Genomic DNA, 24,112 nt, shown 5'->3' with positions numbered 1-24,112 from the left:
ATACCCTCCACAAAAATTGTGTAATCAGTAAATTGAAAAGAATGAAGTTCAGTTAGTAAGTTTTTATATTTGACTGTTAAAGAAAGTGGTTAGATGGACAGCAAAAGAAATACTCAGGTGAGTAAAAAATGTCCTGAAGTGCTTATAGTTTTGGGAACTAAGGTGAGGTATGAAATGGAAAGTTTGCATTCACTGTATTAAAAGTTCTTAACTGTAGCTTTGAGGCATTATTTTAATGTGTTAAACACTAAAAAAAACTGAAGATTTTTCAACAAGTTGAGATGTATGTCAGGAATAAATAGGGGAGACATAAAAACAAGGAAAAGGATTAAGGTAAAAAGACAAATTGTAAAAGACTTAACTGCACTGAACATCAGATTGTTGTGGAACATGTTGCTGAGTAAATGAATGATACATCATCTCAAAGAGCAAGGTGGTTGGAAGGTTGGTACATCACTTGTGAATTCACATAGGAACAGAATTGATGCATATAGTTGTTTGTAAAAATGTAAAAGTATAGAGGGGCATCAATGGCTGAGAAATGCCTGATAATCATCAAGATAGTGATTTCACCATGTTTTGTTTTTGGTCAAGTATTTAAAGTCTAAATATCAAATATCTTGGATAAAGTTACTGCACCTTCACAAATTGGGCCAGGAATTAGTGTGACATTTTAATAACTGTTATTTCCAGTGTTATTGTCGAAGAGTTCCTGAAAATTAGTAAGGAATGGTTTGTGCTCTTTGGATTTACTCCTTTTGTTTAGCCAACACTGGTGGTACACATCTCTCAGAAGTACACACATCAAAAAAGTTTTGCATCACCTTGGCCTGAGCGAGGTATGTCATCGACAGTTCCTGTCTCTCTCTATCTCCTCCATGTCCGAACAACATCACTTTGGTTCACTCTGAGACACCTGGACCCTTCCTTGTTGAGAGGCCTTCCTGGAACAAAGTAACGATGCAGACACGATCAAATTGTGGTATTGACTGTCTAGGCATGGTTGAACTATAGACAACACAAGTTGTGTACCTCCTTCCTGATGGAATGACTGGAACTGATTGTATGTCTGACTCCTTCCATCTAATAGGCACTGCTCATGCATGGTTGTTTACATCTTTGAGGTTTAGTGACATCTCTGAATAGTCAAAGGGACTCTCTGTGATACAATATCCACAGTAAATGTCTATCTTCCCGTGTTCTGGGAACCGGGGTGATGCAAAACTTTCTGGATGTGAGTATATTGACTCACCTCTGTTAATTGTGTGTTCGTTTTTCTTTAGGTCACTCTCTCCCAATGTGTCATCATTGTCAAATGCAGGAGGAAATTCAGTTAAGACTGGAGATTCTGCACCTCCAAAACTTATATCCCCCACACCTCTTGCCTTTACACCAACTTCTGTGCTGAGGAAGATGACAGCTGAAAAGGATCCTGAAAACAGTGCAACAAGCAACAGAAGTGAAACAAAATCTGCAGGTACAGAAAAACTTATAGCTTTAACACTCTCTCTCTCTCTCTCTCTCTCTCTCTCTCTCTCTCTCTCTCTCTCTTTTCCAGTAAAGTAGTGTTTGTTTAAAATGAGAAGTGTATTGTTTAATTAAATTGAATCTATGATGTAAACATACCTTCCACATATCTATTACACTACAGTTAAGACACCATGTATGCTCACTGTGCTATTATAAGGACGAGCAACCAGTTGTGTGCTCTATGATATCCTTTTGATAGCAGTATGTGGTGATTGGGTGAACACAAAACCTGCAATAATTGTGGCTAAATTATATCTAAGGGTGGGTTGTGTACTGCTGCTTTTTAGCCCAAATAACAACTAAGCATTGCTATCTCTTAGCACAGTAGTCAGTGAATTTTCCATAGAATTAAGCACAGTGTTTAAAATATATTAAAATCAGAGTAATTAACAAAATCAAATGAGGTACTGGATCTGAAAGGCTAAAGATGTAGCCTAATGCATTTGTTTTAATTAAACTTTCCAATTTAATTGAAGAAAGAATCAGAAACATGTACGAAAAGATAGCCATACAATTGTAAATAGATTTGCAGCAATTATTTAAATGATATGATCAACAAAGCAAGGTGTGCAGAGCAGCTAACAAACAGCGCTGAACACCAACTAATCGTAGTAGTAGTAGTAGTAGTAGTAGTAGTACCACCACATGTAATGGTTCCAGTAAATTGCAGTGTTTTCAAAAGTTCTAATAAAGATCAAATAAACTCCCACCACTATCAGTTGTACTACTCATTCGCGTAATACTGCAGTTCCAATGGAGTCAGGTATAATGTGGCTAAAAAAGTCGACAACACAACATCCTAAGCAACTTTCACTTGTGGCTTGTCACCTGCCCAGACTTGGCAGGCTCACCTATAAAGATGACACTGATGAAAGACTTTTACTCTGCCAAGGACAGTGACTAAAAAACCACGAGGCCCCTCTGCTCGCTTACTCCAGAGGTGGCTCACATGACCAACTAATGCAATCGAGAAATGCTACTTTTCGTTGGCCATCTTATTGAAAATTATTTACCTTACATTGTTTTGTATACATATTACATATTCAATAAATATACCCCTAAATATATGTGGATATAAATCTTATCACTATCTAAATATCTATGCTTTACTCTTTTAATTCATTATTTTGCATTTGTTCAGAGAGTGTCGTAGAAACTTGTCAAATGCGTGTTGGTGTATTAATTGCCATTGCAGTACTTTGAATCGAACCACATTTAATTCTTACAAACTTGAATTATATAGATGTAAATTATCACCTCGTATTCCCTATTGCAATGTCAACATGCCGAAGCTAAATGATAGTCTACATATTCAGAATCCTTTATTGCAACTGAATTGAGTATTATAAATAATTTTGTGTAATAATTTATTTTCTCGCATATCTTTTGACCAAGTGCTCATAAAGTAGCCAAAGTCATGAGATACTTATTGATGTCCTACATGTTATGAGATGTTCCCAAAAAGTAAGTACGATTTTGGTCTGTCGTCATCCCAGCACTAGTATCACAGTTCCACACATTCACACTCGACACACAGGTTCGTCGTCCTTCACTGATGACATTACAGCTGGTTTGTGTTGTGTTTACATTTGTTTGTGATTGTTAAAATTGTTTAAGACAATCTCTGAGCCCACTGAAGTGAAGTGCATTCTGTAATATGGTTTTTGAACACAGTGTTATGCCAGCTGAAATTCATCAACTTGTAGAGATAAATGGTAAATATGTAATGACTGATCAAATGATGAGAGAATGAGAATTCATTGATGGACAAACTAGTGTTCATTAAGAAGCATGGAGTGGGCAACCTTCTGTTGCCAGCGATGGATTGATTGAGAAAGTAAAGGAGTCAATTTGTGAAAACTGACAGTTAATAATAAGAATGCTTTGTGATGATTTTCCACAAATTTCAAAAACTATTTTGCCTGATATGGTCACAGGACACATGAATTTTCACAAATTGTGTTCCCGTTGGAGTCCGAATATGCTTCCAGGTGTCCACGAAAAAGTGATTTGGCTGTGCTTTGATATGTCTTATCCAGTACAGTGATGAATTCTTAAATGGAATTATGTCTGATGCTGAATCGTAGGTTTGTCATGTCACTGTAGAATCAAAACAGTAGATAGAGTGGAGGCACTCATGATCCCTCAAACAACAAAAATTCAAAACATTATGTGCACTGTGGTCTGGAATACACGACATTCTGCGTGTGTAGTTACTTCAGAGGTGAGAACTATCAGTGTGGTATAATACTGTAAAACACTGAGAGAACTTTGGCATAAAATTCAAAAAAGAAGGGAAGGAATGCTCAGTCAAAGCATTGTGTTGCTTCATGACACTGCACATCCCCATTCTGCTGCTGTTGATCAAAACCTTCCTCAGCAATTCGGTTGGATCAGCTTCCGTATAGCCCCTCTCTCTCACCTTCTGACAACAACTTTCTCTCAAACTTGAAGCACGATTTTGGAGGAAGGTGCTTTGACAGCAATGATACGACAAATGGTGTTCAGCAGTGGTCGTCTTCACTGGTAGCATCTTCCCGTGAAGGAGTAGAGAATTGATTTCCCAGTATGACAAAGGTCTGAACAATGGTGGCAACTATGTAGAAAAATAGTTTAAGAAATGTTGTTTCTTGTAAAAAAAAAAAAAAAAAAAAAAAAAATATTTTGCTTTGAAAAAAGTTTCTGAAAGTTTCTTTCCAAAACGGTACTTACTTTTCAGACACGACTTGTCACAGTGTCCTTATGTGGCTGTTACTTTATAATAAACACCCATTCAAACTAAAACTACTTCTAACCAAGATTTTGTACAAATATGGTAGTAAATTCCAGAGAAGTCCTTCCATTTACTGTAGCTCAGCTGTAGACAGTTTCAGCTATTTTAGTGAATGTACAATGCTTTTAATGTAGTATGTTGTCACCAGGACATTTTGGTATTGAATCCTTCTCTCCAGGCACGTTAGCCTTGGCCTTACACCAGTGCCTCACTGTCAGCAAAACAGCTAGCCCTTGGCCTCTTAACTCATTCTGTGGTACTGTCCAACCTTCCAGACTCACCAGCCTGTCCATACCCAGCAGCAAGCTGGCTCTGCACTGCTGACTTCTGTGCTGCAATCAAATCAGCCAAGCCACTTGTTTTGTCACAGCAGCTTGTTGCCACAATCACTTGGTTAGAAACACATCTAAAATAAACTATGATTTGCTCTATTGTTCCTATTAGTGTTCCATAAAATGAAAACAAACAGTTCCCAGAAGTTCTCCCACATGTCCTGAGGGAGCGGTGTTCTCTTGAGGGTTCTCAGTCCCATGAAGAGAACCTGGTTTAGATGGCCAGCTCACATGCAGGGGCAGGTACAAGCAGTAAGCCTTAAGTAACCACATTCACATATCCTGTCATATCACACAGCCTGTATCACTGATACGAAACAAATAACTTAAATATGACACTCTGAGGGGAGAATCTAATGATTATGAAAATGTCAGAAAAGTAATGCTTTCATGAAAGACTTGGTACTGGAAACCTTTGCACATCCTTTTATCATTACAATTATGTGGTTATCAACAAAACAGTGTTGAACTTCAGATTTTTGACAAAGTTTCAGGACTTACATAGCCTGGAAAATGTGTTGAAAGTACTTAGCATTCCATTTTCAGTAGCACCAGATATTAAACCTTGGGATTAGAAGTGATAAAAGATTGCACTCTGCTCAAGGGCAGGTATGTAAGCATTAATTGCAGATCTTATTAGGATGTACACATGGAAGAGTTTCCCAAGCAACCCAGAAATGTAGCCCCCCCAGGGGGCTCACAACTCTTTGGCGGGTTCGTGCTTGGCTACCATGGGGCCCCAGCCTTTGCGGCACTTTTTCCTACCCATGCTGCATGTCTATCTTCTTGCTATTCTTTTTCCCTTCCCTTGGGGACCATTTCTGGGTTGTTATTGGGAATGTTCTGAATTGTCTGTCACTGACATAAGAACAGTCTTACCTTCGTTTTTTCACTCGCTTCCCCTTTGTTTCCCTTCTCTTGTTCCTCTGATTCGACATTTGAGGTTCCTCTTTTTCTTCTTCCTCCCTTTGTGCTCCTGAAGGCCGGCCCACGTGTCTGATGCATAACAGGTGACAGGGTAATGCATAATTCCCAGCCCAGGGTCGACAGGTAGGTTCGCACGTACTCCCTGGTACAGGCCAGGCCCAGGAAGGGGTGATTGCCTGAGCTGCAAACTTCCTAGATTGCCGATAGGTCCCTCTGTCAGATGTTCGGGAGGTGACCTGAGGTGTGACCAATCAACTAAGGCGGGTGCACCCCCTTGTGCAGGGAGCCCCCAGTTGGAAGGAACGCGCTATCGGAGATGCTGGCAATCGCGGGCATTTTCTCGTGATGAGTCAATCATCTTCCCACTCAATGTCTACAAAACAAAAACATAATGAGGCTAATGATTCAAAGACGCTTCCTGCAGCACCGCGGTTCTTCATGGCCTCACGTACTGAAGGCGGTCAGTCCTTCACCACGGTAAATCTGTTTATTATTCAGAAAGGTGGTGTTGCAATTGCTGGCCCTGTGAAATCCTGCTCTCGTTTATGGAATGGCACTTTGCTTTCAGAGACTGCTTCCGATACGCAAGCAAAACTGGCTGCTTGCCGCCTCACTTCTCCACAGCTACCCTGTCCATGTTGAGGCCCATAGAACTTTGAATTCTTCCGTGCCGTAATTAACAGCAGGCTACTCGATGGTCGAACTGAGGCCGAAATACAATCTTACCTCTCCAATCAGGGTGTCATTGCCGTTCATGATGTAATGAAAAAGGTAATTCCTCTTCAGTGTCCACCTGCAATCTTTTTCCTCACCTTTGATAGAACGGGGGCTGCTATCAAAGATCAAAGCAGGCTATGAAATTATCATGATCTGGCCATACATTCCAAACCTGGTGTGCTGCTATCAGTGTCACCCTTTCAACCTCACTGAACTTCTTGCCAACACCCAGTCAAATGTGTAACCTATGGTAGGGATGCACACGAGGGCGATTGTCTGCCGCCTCCTCCCCGCTGTATCAACTGCAATGGCGTACATGTTGCCTCCTCTTGGGATTGTCCCCTGTATCTTAAGTAGTGGGCTGTTCGAGATTTGGGTAAAGAAAAAAGTGCCTTACCCAGTAGCTCGCAAATTACTGGCTAGTCACAAACCCTGTGTTCTCCCATCAGGCACTATAGTTCTGTTCGTGTTACCCATCACTCCATGAAGGACATGGCCACACAAACATGTGACCTCAAATTCAGCTCTGAGGTTGTGAAATTGCAGTGTCAAGCTAGCATAGCCATCCCCCCTGTTCCGCAGTGCAACACACCGTCAAACTCTCGCCTCAATTGACGAAGCCCACCAGGTCACAACCAGTAGGCAGGAAAGGACAGTAGTAGTACTCCCATCAAGACTTCCCATGAAGACTTCTTCCATCCTTCGAGCCAGACACCACCCGATCCTTCCTCTAACCAGAAAGGCTCGAAGAAGTCCACCAAAGGGAAACGGTCTTCTCCTTTGGCAACTCGAAGATCCTATTCATTGGTGTTGCCATGTGGCACTGTAGCCCGGCCGGCCTCCGTCTCGCCGGTGCACTCCACAAACAGTTTTGCAGCGTTGGACTCCACAGACCGACCGCACAAGCAAGCTGATACTTCTGCGGACCCCATGGAGCAGGATCCTCCTGCTTCCGTGCACTTTAGTAGCAACTCTACACCGGCTGTCACTCAGCAGCTGTTGACACCCCTACATCTCTTCCTCCTCACGACTGTCCTCCAATGGGACATTAGTGGCCTTCAGTCCCACAAATAGGATTTACAGCTGCTTTTAGCATCGCAGCATTCCCTTGTACTCTGCCTTTTGGAAACGAAATTGCACCCTCATTCACATTACCTACTGATTAGTTTTGACCTTCCCCCTGAGTTCGGCATTCCATCTCGTGGAGGCATCATGCTGCTCATATTGGATGACCTTCATAGTCAACCCATTTCTCTGACTACCCATATTTAAGCAGTTGCAGTTCACCTTTTCCTTCCCCATCTGACTTTTTCCCTATGTACCTCCATCATTCGATGTCACTAGAGCAGACTTCCTTCAGCTTATTGGGCAGCTACCTCCTCCATTTTTGCCACTCAGTGACTTTCATGCATGTCATCCCCTTTGGGGTTCTCCCAGGACCTGTCAGAGAGGTGCTCTCCTGGCTGACCTTTTTAACCAACTTAACCTCTTCTGCCTTAACACTGGAGCACCCACTTTCCTTTCTGACTCCTTCTACACCTATTCCCATTTGGACCTATCCTTTTGCACTGCCCAGCTTGCCCATAGTCTTCAGTGGTCCATTCTTCCTGACACCTACTCAAGCAACCATTTCCCTTGTGCTCTCTGTTTGCTGACTCCTTTCCCATCTGCGCGCATGCCCAAATGGCAGCTTATTAAGCCTGACTGGCGGCTTTACTCCTCCTTGTTGACCTTTGATTCACAAGATTTCCCCAGTTGTGATGACCAGGTGGATTTGCGCACAAACGTTACCCTTACTGCTGAACAATATTCCATTCCTCGCACTTCCTTTTTACCACGTCGTGTCCCAGTACCGGGTGGACTGAGGCATGCTGCAATGCAATTTGTGCGCGTTGCCGAGCTCTCCGTGTTTTTAACCGCCGCCCTACACTGGCAAACTGCATTCATTATAAATAGAAGGTGCAAAGTGTCATCACATTCTTTGGGATAGCAATAGAGCTAGCTGGCATTCATTCACTAGTTCTTTAAACAGTTCCACACCTTCCTCTGTTGTGTGGGCCAACCTCCAACAGCTTTCTGGCAACAAGATCCATTCCCCAATTTCCAGCCTGACAGTCGCTGATGTCATCGTGGACCCTATTGGTATCTCCAACACCTTGGGCTGCCATTTTGCCGAAGTTTCGAGCTCTTCCCGCTATCACCCTGCCTTCCTCCATTGGAAACGGGCAGAGGCGGCTCGGGCGATACCCTTCTCTTCTACGCATCGTGAGTGCTACAATGCCACCTTTACTGTGAGGGAGCTAGATCATGCTCTCAGTTCATCCCTATCCTCTGCCCCAGGGCCAGATGCCATCCACGTTGAGATGTTGCAGCATTTTCTCTTGTAGGCAAGCACTTTCTGCTTAACATGTACAACCGCATCTGGGCAGCGGGCACATTTCCCGGACACTGACGTGAAGCCACTGTCATTTCCATTTCCATTCCCATACCCATACCTAAGCCCAGTAGGGACAAATACCTTTCTTGTTGCTACCACCCTGTTTCACATACCAGCTGTGTTTGCAAGGTGATGGAACGTGTGATTCGTGCCCGGCTGGTATGGTGGCTAGAGTCTCTAAATTTACAGATGAATGCACAGTGTGGATTTCGAGCACTGCGTTGTGTAGTTGGAGCACAGCGTTGTGTAGTTGACCATCTCATTACTTTGTCCACGCATGTCATGAATGGTTTTCTGCGGAAATTCCAGACTGTGGCCGTGTTGTTATATTTGGAGAAGGCCTATGACACCTGCTGGAGAACTGGTATCCTCCACACACTTTACATATGGGGCCTCCATGGCCGCCTGTCCTATTTCCTTCAGGCATTTTTGTAAGACCAAGTTTTCAAGGTGCCTGTGGGTTCTACCTTATCGGACACCTTTATCCAGGAAAACGGTGTGCCTCAGGGTTCCGCCCTAAGTGTCAGATTCTTTGCTATCGCCGTTACCCCTATCATGGCCTGTCTCCCACCAGGCATCTCCGGCCCCCTTTTTGGTGACAATTCTGCCATCTATTGCAGTTCTCCACGGACCTGTCTTACTGAGCGGTGTCTTCAGTGGTGCATTGATCATCTCTACTCCTGGAGCATCGACAATGACATTCGCTTTTCCACTGACAAAACCGTCTGTATGAATTTCTGGCGACACAAGTGGTTTCTCCCACCATCTTTACACTTGGGCCTGTTACCCTTCCGTTCATTTAAACTACAAAATTCCTGGGGTCATGCTCGATAGGAAACTCTTCATCCTCCCTTGTATCTTACCTGATAGCCCGTTGTACATGGTCCCTCAGTGTCCTACATGTCCTCAGTGGTACTTCCTGGGGTGCCGATTGAACCACCCTCCTCTGTTTGTACTGGTCCCTTGTCTGTTTGAAACTAGACTATGGGTGCTTTGTTTATGCGTCTGCACACCCATCCCCCTTACACCATCTCAACACTGTCTACCACCATGGCATGCGTTAGGCCATGGGCGCCTTTCACACCAGCCCAGTTGAGAGTCTGTATGCTGAGGATGCTGAACCGCCCCTGCCCTACTGCCGTAACTTTCTCCTCAGCAGGTATGCATGCCATTTTTCTGCTATGTGTGGCCACCCATCTTTTATGCCTCCTTTAGTGATTCCTTTGATCGTCGGTATGGGGCTCGTCCTTCTTCTGTTACCTCCTGCAGTCTGTTTTTGGCACTTGCTGCGGTGGCTAAACTTCAGACTACCTGGACCTTTCCCAGTGGTTATGAACCCTTCACCAGCTTGGCTTCGTGATGCGGCCCATGTTGACCTTGGCCTCCATTCGCTTCCTAAGGAAACTACTCCAGCCTCGGTCTGTTGCCTTCAATTTCACAACTTTCGTGATAGTACCTTTGTATACACTGATGGCTCTGACAGACCATGAGGCCTTCGTCTTTGGCACGCGTGTTTTTCAGTATAAGGCCACAGAGTACATCCAATGACACAGCCTTTTCAGTTGTGGTCTCTTCTCAAACTCGCATCACTTAGTGCAACGAGTCCAGGAAAACTGTCAACTGCTCACTCTTGGTGGAGCCAGTGTAATGATTCTCCGGGTTCCTGGTCATGTCTGTCTGCCAGGAGATGAGGCGGCTGACGCTGCTCCCAAAGCTGCAGTCCTCATACCTCAGCCCGTGGGTACCTATATTCCCTCAAATGATCTCCGTGTTGTCATCTGTCAGGAGGTGGTGTTTCTTTGGCATCACCAATGGTCCTCCCTTCACAGGAATAAGCTCCGGCTTATTAAGCCTCTCCCAGTGGCTTGTGCCACCTCCTCTCGGCCCTACCGCAGGGAGGAGATTATTTTAACTAGTCTGCATATTGGGCACTGCCTATTTAGCCAAGTGGTGCTACCCCGCCACTTCATACACGTTGCACTCATGTTTTAACTGTTCGCCACTTTGTGATGGAATGTCAGTTTTTTAACTTTTTACGTTTCTGTTTGGGTTTGCCGTCTGTTATCGGTTGTTTTAGTAAATGACGTGCGGGCTGTCGACCATGTCTTACTTTCTATCCGCCAAAGCAATATGGCGAAGACCATTTAATTTTTAGTTTTGGACGTCCATTTCTGTTTGGTGTCTTTTTTAGCCCTTCTTCCTGGTTTTGGCTGTCTTCTATTATATCAGTTTGGACTGATGTGTAGTAGTTTTTTAATTCCTCTCTGTCTTCGTGTTCTATAGTTTTGACTTGGGTGCATATGGTCCCAGTTGTTTTTGCACCCTAAAGCAAAACAAAACCAGCAGAAATGTAGCCAATATCATATCAGTATTTGGTTCAACAACTCTTTTGGAAAAACTACTATCAGGAAAATACAAGAATTGGAAAAAGATTCCAGACTTGTGGTCCAGCAAGTAAGTGCATTCTTTGTGTAGTGGCAACTCACAAACTGACACCAAATATTTTACGAATAAAAAGAAATTTCTAGTTCCACAAAAGTAACGAAACCTTAGTAATTTTTAAATAGGGCAATGAAAAGTTGTAGCACAACAAAAGTAGTTAAGGTGTAACGGTAACAGCTCACCAAATAGGTGAGATATAGTCATTAATAGGCACATTAACAACACTGAAAACTTGGTTGGGGTTTGTTGAAAAGCTAGGTATGGTAATGTACTTGTCAGCAGCTTAGTATTTTTACTGATGTGAAATTTTTATGTTTAACACACCCTTGTTGCAATCAAATTTGCTTCATTGTTGTTTTAACAAGAGGCATTGTTGAGTGCCTGACATTGTCTGCCCATGGGTGCTTGGCTGTCAGACTGCCTGCAAAATATCTGTTTGCCTGACATTGCCTGTGTACAGACTGCTCTAAACACACTCTCCATGCTTCCATCTTCTGTTTCTGTGTTTTACACACTTTTAACTTGCTTTCTCTGTCAGTATTAATAAATTTTGTTTCCTCAACAAGATAATGTCTAGAGTTCATCCCCCTTTTCCATTTATACAAATAACCTTTTGGAGGTGCTCAATTACTATTACTGAGAATGTGTGAGAAGTAGAAATGTTGGGATGTGGATAATGTTACATTAAAATATTGGACTGTGTTTTTATGCATTAATGATGTATTATGAACTGATTGTTGTAGGGAAGTTTAAACGTTCACTGTGGAACGGTGACTCATTGCAGTGTCCCACTTTCAGTGGTGCACAATTTATAACAACTGTAACAAGCATGGTCGGTTTATAGCCCACACAATAGAAGCAGCCACTTGGGACACCAAGCTGAGTGGTGCACCAAAAGGCGACCCAGCTGTAAGATTTCTACAGACATATCAGATTTAGTAGCTATCGCTTGAGGCGCTAAGCCAAGAGATGTGCCAGGGGTGTCAAAGTGCAAGATTTGTTTACAGTGCAGATCACAGTTAGTAGCAAAAACTGACAAGGCTGAAAACGTACGAGGGCAAAGGGAGAGGGGGTGAGGCAGCAAATGAGAAGTCACTTCTGTGATAAAGCATTATCGAGCCAGTGTTGGTACTGAAATATGATATCTATTTTTATTTACTTAAATTTGGCATATTTTGCGACTGTACCTTTTCCGTGAAATGTTTACAAGTTGATATTTGTCTTGGCTTCAGTTGTCTAGTGGAAGGATGATTACAAAATGCAGTTTCATCGGCTGCAGAAATGACCTGGTTCAATGCGTTTGCCTCATTTTTTGGTGCTTCAAATACCATTTCTTCGAATCTGGTTTCTTCTTAAAGTTTATATAAAAAAAGTAGTAACATAATTCATTTTTTCTGTTCACTAGAAAATATTTATAACGGCGACCTGCACATTGTTCTACCTTCAACACACACCAAGGGTTCACTGCTGACTGAGTATGGTCAAAGACGACTCCAGCATCAAAGACATTTTACACAACACACAACCTTCCACTTGTAACCAGTCTCTTTGATATTCTTCGTCACATCTACTAATAGTAATCAATATGCTGTCACTCTCAAAAAATATAAGTAAATTAGCAAAAAATAAGGCAAATTACAATTTAAAAAAATTCTGACAGAATTATAAGAAAACATTACCAACTTACCACATTAAATTTGGTATCGACAAATCCAATAGAAAATAACACATCTCCCAGATCCATTACAACTGCTCCCCAGGGCTTTTGTTGTTTCGAACATATACAACAAAATCCCAACCACACTCAGTAATGGATCTGTATTACACAATTAGTACATTAATGATGCAGTCTGATAACCTCTTCCAAATTTGGACTCTTTGAATCTGTGGACTTAGTACTGGCTGTTGTTGCAGTGATTCTTCCCCATCAATCTTATACACAAAAAAATTCAAGTAAAGAAATTATTTAACATGACAAATATACATGGCATAAAACATACATGAGAAATATTCTAAAATACAGCATACAGATGGAAAACAATAGTAAGATAAAAATCATCTGCTAGAATAAAATATCTACAGCCACTTCTTTAGTCACACTGTGCCAACTGAATCTCATAACCAACAAACACTGCCTGCCTGTGTCCATTCATGCGAATGGACAGTTTGTTGCTGGTCATTCCCACATAGAAAGCTTCACAGTGTAGGCAGGTCAGTTGGTAAATCGCGTGGGTGCTTTCACATGTGGCTCTGTCTTTGATCGTGTACACCTTCCGGGTTACAGGACTGGAGTAGGTGGTGGTGGGAGGGTGCATGGGACAGGTTTTACACCGGGGGCGGTTACAAGGATAGGAGCCAGAGGGTAGGGAAGGGGATTTCATAGGGATGAATTAAGAGGTTACGAAGGTTAGGTGGACGGCGGAAATACACTCTTGGTGGAGTGGGGAGGATTTCATGAAGGATGGATCTCATTTCAGGGCAGGATTTGAGGAAGTCGTATCCCTGCTGGAGAGCCACATTCAGAGTCTGATCCAGTCCCGGAAAGTATCCTGTCACAAGTGGGGCACTTTTGTGGTTCTTCTGTGGGAGGTTCTGAGCTTGAGGGGATGAGGAAGTGGCTCTGGTTATTTGCTTCTGTACCAGGTCGGGAGGGTAGTTGCGGGATGCTAAAGCTGTTTTCAGATTGTTGGTTCAGGGAAGACCTAGGCTGTAGGGAAGGGACCGTTTGATGTGGAATGGGTGGCAGCTGTCATAATGGAGGTACTGTTGCTTGTTGTGGGTTTGATGTGAACGGACGTGTGAAGCTGGCCATTGGACAGATGGAGGTCAACGTCAAGGAAAGTGGCATGGGATTTGGAGTAGGACCACGTGAATCTGATGGAACCAAAGGAGTTGAGGTTGGAGAGGAAATTCTGGAGTTCTTCTTCACTGTGAGTCCAGACCATGAAGATGTCATCAATAAATCTGTACCAAACTTTGGGTTGGCAGGCCTGGGTAACCAAAAAGGCTTCCTCTAAGCGACCCGTGAATAGGTTGGCGTACGAAGGGGCCATCCTGGTACCCATGGCTGTTCCCTTTAATTGTTGGTATGTCTGGCCTTCAAAAGTGAAGTAGTTGTGGGTCAGGATGAAGCTGGCTAAGGTAATGAGGAAAGAGGTTTTAGGTAGGGTGGCAGGTGATCGGCGTGAAAGGAAGTGCTCCATCGCAGCGAGGCCCTGGACGTGTGGAATATTTGTGTATAAGGAAGTGGCATCAATGGTTACAAGGATGGTTTCCAGGGGTAACAGATTGGGTAAGGATTCCAGGCGTTCGAGAAAGTGGTTGGTGTCTCTGATGAAGAATGGGAGACTGCATGTAACGGGTTGAAGGTGTTGATCTACGTAGGCAGAGATACGTTCTGTGGGGGCTTGGTAACCAGCTACAATGGGGCGGCCGGGATGATTGGGTTTGTGAATTTTAGGAAGAAGGTAGAAGGTAGGGGCGCGGGGTGTCGTTGGTGTCAGGAGGTTGATGGAGTCAGGTGAAAGGTTTTGTAGGGGGCCTAAGGTTCTGAGGATTCGTTGAAGCTCCGCCTGGACATCAGGAATGGGATTACCTTGGCAAACTTTGTATGTGGTGTTGTCTGAAAGCTGACGAAGTCTCTCAGCCGCATACTCCCGACAATCAAGTACCACGGTCGTGGAACCCTTGTCCGCCGGAAGAATGACGATGGATCGGTCAGCCTTCAGATCACGGATAGCAATAAATTGCTCGTATATCATGAGGCTTTATCTAAAATTGGTTTTGAAACTTATACCTTTGCATGCATGTCCTCACATGCATGCCTTCACCCACAGGGAAGACTTCGCTTCCAAAAATTAGAAAAATTCAGAAATGCTCACTATGGAGACTTCTTTTTTTTGTAAAAAAGTAAAAATAAATCTTTCTCTCATTCTTTGTTACAACAGTGTTTTTTCATCAGTTTCAATTAACAGGTGACTTCAAATTATTAATTTATACATGCAAATATACATACTTGGTTGTACAGGTAGTTTTGTTCTAACAAGCATATTCCTGTGGAAGACTTTTGTTTTCGATGAAAATAGGTTATTTAAATTTTTGAAATTATGATTTCTGTTTATATAGTTTCAAAGAGACAACATTCCTGAGACCAAATAATTTCTTTGACTTAGGATACACCAAACGATAAGCATTAGGGTGTGGATTTTCCATGACTTCAGAAGGCCCAATATAGATATCAAAGAATTTTTTAATTTCTGAAGTTAACATTTTTGATTTTTCATGAGATTTGACTAGAACAAGATCCCCAATTTTGAAAGTGGCTAATTGTACCCTATTGTTATGTCTTTTATTCCTCTTTTCCCCTTGTTTCCTCATAGTTTCCCTGATAATGTCTTCTCTCTCTTTCATGGTTAAAGGTGTACATTTAGAAAATTCATTAAGTTCTGATATAAGATTTGGAGGTTTGATATTAAACATTATCTCATACGGTGAAAATCCTGTGGAACTATGTTGTAGGCTATTCATAATATCTTCAAAATTTCGAATGTGCTCAAACCAGGTTGGATTTTATGGCTACAATAGGTTCTGCAAAGTCTCCCAATTTCCCTCATATATCTTTCTGCAGGATTGGTGGATGGAGAATAAACAGATATAAGTATATGCTTCAATTTTGATCTTTCAATAAACTTTTTCCAAATATTAGAGGTGAACTGTGAACCATTATCTGATAATATAGCTTTTGGTTTACCCACCTGTGCGAAATAATCTCTCTCAATTTTTATTATAATTTCATGGCTAGTAGCTTTCTTCACTGGATATAGTTTAATTAATTTTGAAAATACATCTACCATAGCAAATATGTAACAGTGACCACCTGTACTCTTTGGTAACATTCCATATAAGTCCACTGCGATAAGATCTAAAGGTTTTTCCGGAATAATGTTTTGCATCTCTCCACCACATCTTTGATTGCTCACTTTAACTCTGACATTTGTCACAGGTTGCCAATACTTTTCTTACCTTCTTTCCAATATTGTAAAAATAAACGTTTTCTTGTATCTTTTGAATGCACTTCTGCATCCCACAATGACCAAAACTTTCATGTATGTAAATAATCAGCTTTTCAGCATCTGCCTCTGGCCAACACAGTTTCCAATTACCAGAATCTACATCTGTTCTCCGAAATAAAATCCCCTTATGTAATTTGTAAAATTTATCAAGTTTCTCATACCCCTTCTTGCCTAGACATTCTTTGATTAATTTCCAACTTTGATCTAAATTTTGATTTTTCCTAGTTTTGTTACACACAGCTCTAGTTCTTTTCTCATTTTCCACCCCTTTCAGGTATCTAATTTTAAATTGCTTTTCCTCCTCTTGTTCAAAAATCTCCTTTTTTCCCCAATTGGTAACCTTGAAAGTGAATCAGCTACTACATTCTCAGAACCTTTTATGTGCTTGATTTCAAAGTCAAACTGTTGCAGAAATATTGCCCATCTGGTCAATCTACTGTGGTATAATTTGCACTCTTGTAAGTAACTCAAAGCTTTGTGATCCGAAAATACTATGGTTTTATGTCCAATAAGGTAAATTCTAAATTTTGTAAAAGCCCAATGAATTGCCAAAAGTTCCTTCTCTGTAATTTTTCTCGTGCTTGAGCAACATTCTGCTTGCAAATGCTATGGTACAATGTATCTTAACTCCATTCTCTACTCTTTCTTGAAATAACTCTGCTCCAAGCCAATAATTACTGCTATCAGTGTTCAAACAAAATGGTAAATTAAAATCAGGTCTGTGTAATAAGTGTTGCTTCCTCAGCTCTTGCTTAATTTTATCAAACTCTTCCTGACAACTTTTATCCCAAACCCAAACAGTGTTTTTCTTAAGTAACTGACTTAAACATGGTGCATTCAGACTCTGATCTCTTATATGTTTTCGGTAATAACCACATAACCCAAAGAAAGACTTTAATTGTTTTTTAGTCTTAGGAATAGGAATTTCTGAAATTGCTTTAATTTTTTCTGGATCTGCCACAATTCCCTTGTCTGTGACAACATGACCCAAAAATTTTAATTCAGAAACTGCAAACTTACATTTCTCTAATTTCAATGTCATCCCCCCTTTTATAAGTTTTTCACAAACTGACTTCAAAATCGAAAAATGTTCCTCCCAATTTTGCCCTGTAACCAAAATGTCATCTACATAAATTATCAGTTTGGATGCAAGTTCTTGCCCCAGTACATGATCCAAAGCTCTTATAAATTTGGAAACAGAAGAATTTAACCCAAATGGCACAACACAATATTGGTAACTCTTACCATTGTACAAGAAAGCAGTATATTTTCTAGAATTAACCGAAAGTGGAACCTTATGAAAACCTGAAGTTAGATCCAAACTTGACAAATATTTTATATTTTCTAAATTTATAGAGTAACTCATCAATATTTTCGGGATGGTCTGTCTGTCTGAACAAAATTTTGTTTAAGTGTCTAGAGTCCAAAACCAATATTACTCAACCATCTTTTTTCGAAACAACTACTAAAGGATTATTATATGCACTGATACTCCTTTCTATTATATTACATCCTTCCATCTTTTTCAGCTCTTTCTCGACAGCAGGTCTTTTTGATATTGCAATACTGTATGGTTTTATGAAAAATGGTTCATGAGGTTTTACCTGAAGCTCACACTGATAACCCTTTACTCTACCAGGTATGTCACTGAAAACATCACTGTATTCCCACAGCAGATTTTCTAACTGTTGTTTTTGCTCCCCAGATAAATTTTTTTTCTGAAATTTTCAAATTTACTAAATTCCCAAATTCAACTTCATCAGTATCAAGTCTATGAATTTCAATATTCTCCAATCTACTTTCTGTTAGTAAATTGATACTCTCAAAATTTCCATTACTCTGATCACCAAGTGTGTTCACAAAATTTGTCTGAAGGTATTCCCTTTCACTAGTTTCTATCAAAAGTTTTCTTCCAATCCAATCAAATGCTGTATTTACTTCTACTATCCAATTCATACCCAAAAGAAAATCCTCATTAAATTCCTGAATTACAAAACATCCATGTGTGAACAACTTGCCTTCAATTAAAAATGTCACTAAAGCCTGGCTTTTTACCAATTTACTGCTCTTCCCAGTAGCACCTTTTATCTTTACCCCAACAACTGACATTTCAACGTAATCTTTCCCCACTTTCAATTTCTTGCTTAACCTTTCAGATATACCCGAGATCTCACTTCCTGTATTAATTAAACATTTACCAATCCATGACCCAATTTGAACTTTTATATAAGGACTGCAAAATTGATCACTTTTCTCAGAACCTGTATCCTCATGTAATAAATCACTTTCAATTTCCCCAAACCTATACTTATCAGAATCATGTGGTATACCATTATATGTATTATTTGTCACAGTTATAAAATTTGCACAAGATACAAAATTGTCATTAGTACTCTCTATTATCTCAAATAGCAAAGAATCTTCATCCAAATCACATTGTATACTATTGAAGTACTTATTCTTCAGCTTTTCAAAAATAAAATATCTCATCTTTTTCCACCACTCAGGACATACAGTTTCACATATATTAATAAACATCTTTCTAAAGTTCTTGTCAAAAGAAATAGTTTCACTGTTCAGCCATAGATTCGTAAGAAATGTGTGTGTCATCAGTATCTGTAAAAATTTCACTTAGGCTAGAAGTTATACATGTGTCATTATTTGTGTAGTCAGATTCTTTACCAACAACATCAAAATTCACACTTTCACATACAACCTACTTGTGAGCCTTATTCATCCTGGTAACATCGCTGGAATATCTATAATATTCTCACTATTTAATCCATTTTCAACCATGTGTATAATCAACTCCCTATTTAAACTAATGAAACACCTTTCCTCAACATCATCATCAATACCATTACCATCATTATCAACTTTATCATGAACATCATTATCATTATACATATTCAGGTCATACACATTCAAATTATCCCCCAAAATATTATTTCCCCTTTCTAAAGTTACCAGATCCCTTTCACCAATATTTTCATTCTCACAGCATGCATTCTCTCTTTCATTCACACACGTCTCTGAACTACTACAAATTACATCATCTGACAAAGTGTTGTTCTTTTCTGCCCAAGTGTAAAACTCTGTTAAATTAAATGAATCACAATTACTTTTATCTACTGTATGTTCTTGTGTACAGAAAATTTTATCTTTATCAATATCATCATTATTTTCATCTTGAAATTTCTGCAATAAGTAACAACTAATAACCTCATGTGATAGCTTAGGTTTGGAACTGTCATGTTTGGGTTTATGATTATCACATCCATTGGTCCTTTCATCATGCTCACCTTCTGCCTCAACCTTGCGGACCTTCAAGGGGGTGTCTACTCGTTTTTTTTATTTCCTGAATTACAACTGGTTCCTGTTTGAACTGCTGATTGTGGTTCTGCCAATGTCTCTGATCAACATTTCTGTTCCCATTCCTATGCCAAACATTACCTGATTGTTGGTAGTTTCTATTGTACTGATCTCTTGCAAAATTTCTGTGATTTTGATCCCTAAAGTGTTCTCTATTTTGTTGATTATTTCCGCGAAAATGTTGTTCTTATTTTGGATGAAAATTATGGTCCTTCTTTTGAAAATTGTTATATCCCCCTGAATTTTGCCTGACGACATAATTGTTTTGTTCCCTTTTTTGAAAGTTATCATTTCCCCAATTTTGACCACTACCTTTCTGAGTAAACCCACTGTGTGTTCTTGTTGTTACCCTATCCAACTTTTCAATATAATTGAGAAACTGCTCAACATTACTATCAGGACAATTAACTAAACTCAACTACATTGCTGATGGCAATCTTCTCTTTAAGGTATCAATTTTGATCAAGTCATCCAAATGTTTTGTTAAATGAATAAGTTTTTGAAGTTCACTTTTGCAAAATTGTTTCATGCTCCCATCTGATTCTCTATAGTTTCTCCCATTCAAAAATTCACTTTTGATTCTAGTTTGTTTAAGATCATCCCGAACATTTTCCAGAAATTTTGATTCAAATTCTGAAAAGGTCATCCCCACAGTTACTATCTGGTTTGCCCAAATCAAAGCTTCCCCTTCCAAGAATTTTTTCACAAATTTAATTTTTGTATCATCTGGTGAGTGAGGTAAAAAACAATCCTTACAATACTGTATAAAATCAACGGGATGTAATGGTCCATCTACTGAAAAGTGCTTCACTGGAATATTAGATACAAGATTGCATGTGTTGACATTGTGATTTTTGCTTTGAAATTCAATGTCAAAACTTTCAATTTTTTCGCTAAGTTCTTTGACACATTTTTTGTTTCCTAAATCATTGCGTTCTACTTTTTTTCTAGAGTAAACAAACGATTGTCAGTTTTTTGTTCTACATCTTTTACTAAAACTTTTGTGTTCTCATCCAAATTTTTAATTTCCCCTTTTATCTCATTAAAATCAATTAAATTTCTTTCCCTATCTGCCAGTAACTCATTTTTTACAGTATTAATTTCATCGCTCAATTTAGCATCAATTTCATTTACTTTTGCTTCCACAGATTCAATTTTTTCCTCAACACTGCCAACTCTGTTCGAAAGATCACCCACTTGCGTATTGACTGTTTGGACTTGTAACAAGATGTTATCAATTTTTTCATCCCAGTAAGTCTTATTGTCGTCAACTGATTGTTTAATTTCTTTCATGAAATTTAAAAGAAAACTTTTTAAATCAAATTGATCAGTTCTTTCTGTTTCATTTGACCTGTCCTGATTTTCGAAGTCTATTAAATTACTATTTTCGAGTTTAGGCACAATACTCTTGAAAATCTCATAAGTCATTGTGAAGAAAAAAATTTTTATACACAACAATACAAAACAAGATAAAAAGATTGTTTTAACAAAATACGAGGGTTTCGTGACTTATCTGGAACACTCTTCTACTGTTGCAAATCCACGTTTTCCATCCATGTGATTGTTGACCGAAATTCTTGAAATTACTTCTTCTATCGAAAATTATATTTTTTGCCGAAACATTTCTTCTCCTAAACTTTTACTTCCCAATGAACACACATACTGTAACACACATTCTGAAAAAACTGGTATTAACACACAAAAATTTTCTTCCTCGTAGCACTGTTGAAGATCACGTGAACACAATATCCGGGCTATAGCCCCCAGTTGAAATATGGTATCCTGGCTGAGCCCCCAGTTGAAATATGGTATCCTGGCTGAGCCCCCAGTTGAAATATGGTATCCTGGCTGAGCCCCCAGTTGAAATATGGTATCCTGGCTGAGCCCCCAGTTGAAATATGGTATCTATTTTTATTTACTTAAATTTGGCATATTTCGTGACAGTACCTTTTCCGTGAAATGTTTACAAGTTGATATTTGTCTTGGCTTCAGTTTTCTAGTGGAAGTATGATTCCACAATGCAGTTTCGTCGGCTGCAGAAATGACCTGGTTCAATGCGTTTGCCTCATTTTTGGTGCTTCAAATACCATTTCTTCGAATGTTGTTTCTTCTTAAAGTTTATATAAAAAAAGTAGTAACATAATTCATTTTTTCTGTTCACTAGCAAATATTTATAACGGCGACCTGCACATTGTTCTACTGTCAACACACACCAAGGGTTCACTGCTGACTGAGTATGGTCAAAGACGACTCCAGCGTCAAAGGCATTTTACACAACACACAACCTTCCACTTGTAACCAGTCTCCTTGATATTCTTCGTCACATCTACTAATAGTAATCAATATGCTGTCACTCTCAAAAAATATAAATAAATTAGCAAAAAATAAGGCAAATTACAATTTAAAAAATATTCTGACAGAAATACAAGAAAACATTACCAACTTCCCACATTAAATTTGGTATCGACAAATCCAGTAGAAAATAACACAACACATCCACTGTGAATATTTTGCAGTTTAGTACCAGTCTATAAGTACTGGGGTCCGATGACAGTTAACACATTTTTACTGTAGAGACTTGGTTTGGTAATATCATCCCATTTGTTTGAGAGTGGTGTGTGTGTGTGTGTGTGTGTGTGTGTGTGTGTGTGTGTGTGTGTGTTCTCAGAATGAGAGCAGTTGGCACTGTTTTATAGTCTTATCTCAAAAGATAACTTGGGTATTTCTTTGCAAAAACTGTTGCAGGATAGTTAAAAAAAAATGTGCTTTCAAAGTCAAAATATTTGTTGAGAGAGAATTTTGCAAAGTCATGTGAAATATGACTTGCATAAATCAAAGATGTGAGCTACTCATGTAACTGCATAGTAAATGTGGCATTGTACCTGATGACCATTATTAAGTTTTATTAAGGAATTTCATAAATTGAATGTTTCTTTTTCAGAGCAACAAAAGATGTTGCAGCAGCAGCTGCCTATCAACCCACCAACATCGCAGCAGCAGTCCTCCATATCACAGACAAGATCACAGTTGCAGCAGGCAGTTCCAACTACTTGGAATGTCAATTTGCCAAAACAGCAACAGGGTAAATTAACAGATTTTTTAAGAAAATCTTTTAATTAAACGTTGTTCATTGTCCATAATAATGTATTAGTTCTGAATTTTAAAAGAGCAAAATGATTATAATTCCCTGTCCTTCGCTGGTGTTACTGTAATCCCTGACACAGCACTCGTTAAAGCCTATGCTATGGTGAGCGAGCGGGGTTCACCTTATGAGAGAGGATTTTCGCACAGATATTGACCGCGTGTACCTGAATAGTGGCAAATCAGACTTAACCCACTCTGTAATAATAATGATACGTCAAGTAAGTTCAAAATGCAATCATACGTGAGGATGGATCAAAAGCAAACCAGAAGATGCTACCAATGTGACAATAATACAGTTGCCAGCTTAATTCGGCATTAACTGAGTTTCTTCCCTGTACAAGTTGGTATATATATTCATGCAAAACGAGGAGTTGTAACACTGTATAATATAGTAAAATTTTAGAACCAGAAAATCTATTGAACTGATAGTCTCACATTCTGTATTGATATGGAATTGTCATGAATACGTAGCACTACGCTATAATGTTTACTACAAAACTTTATACTGTCTATTAATCTGATTAAAATCAGGCATAGGTTACCCTAGAAATTGAACTTTCATGCCACACACAAAATGTCAATTTTGATAAATATAAAACACTGATAAATTTTGACTTTTATATTGACTTTAACTTTTGCTGGTTAAACCAATTTAGAACACTTCAGAATTCAAATGAATGAAGGTGGGACCATGAAACTGTTATGATCCCTGTATTTAAGAAAATGATTACTGAATTTATTATTCATTCAAGATTTCCAGTATATAAGTTACTACTCTTTTCATCTTATTTATTGCTCATTTAAATGCCTTTAAATCTGTCTCGAAATAATAAACGTCATTACTATATCGATACTAAAGTTATCTTAAGACTTTGTTAGACCTTCGCTATTCATTTACTGGTTCATTAACAAAACATTTCTTTAAACACCATTCTAATATAGCTAGTTCTGCAAATAATTGTTATTAACATAATTTTTAATTTTCATTTCGGGACACTCGGATTGCACAACGTTTGGAAAGGACCCTGTCTAAGTTAGTTGTGAGGATAATTAAATGATGGGAAAGTTCTGGTAAAATTTAGGTTATTTTTGCACCAAACAAACACAGTTCACTCTCTGATCCATACAAACAGTACTAAAAGTTTCAACCTACTAGTATCGATGCAGTGGTTGACGGTCGGCAAGATGGCAAGGCACAGAGCACACATACAATCACAGCTATGGCTCTTGACGTATTGGCACTTTAATTCTTCTTAGCGTAGCAATACTTTTCCATTTAGTGCCTAAGGATTTTTTCCATTCTGTGCGGGCATTGGAACGTCATACCCGAGGCTCAGTGAAGCTACGTCTTCCAGGAGAGCCTCCT

The 24,112-nt window shown here is 39.6% G+C and overlaps 1 protein-coding gene across 8 annotated transcripts in view; it reads left to right on the top strand.

The window, feature by feature from the left end:
- The window catches only part of LOC124544759 (eukaryotic translation initiation factor 4E transporter), a 282,347-nt gene that overhangs the window by 234,503 nt on the left and 23,732 nt on the right, over window positions 1-24,112 (top strand). For 7 of the 8 annotated variants that reach the window (XM_047123432.1, XM_047123429.1, XM_047123431.1 and 4 more), the window contains 2 exons: window positions 1,284-1,477; window positions 22,544-22,684. In XM_047123432.1, the coding sequence (XP_046979388.1) occupies window positions 1,284-1,477; window positions 22,544-22,684 (335 nt within the window). The remainder of the gene's footprint in view (window positions 1-1,283; window positions 1,478-22,543; window positions 22,685-24,112) is intronic. The other variant, XM_047123434.1, reaches the window with a different exon arrangement.

Source organism: Schistocerca americana, chromosome 8 (assembly GCF_021461395.2).
Source record: "Schistocerca americana isolate TAMUIC-IGC-003095 chromosome 8, iqSchAmer2.1, whole genome shotgun sequence".
Classification (NCBI taxonomy): domain Eukaryota; kingdom Metazoa; phylum Arthropoda; class Insecta; order Orthoptera; family Acrididae; genus Schistocerca; species Schistocerca americana.
This window is presented reverse-complemented; position numbering and strand designations above follow the sequence as displayed.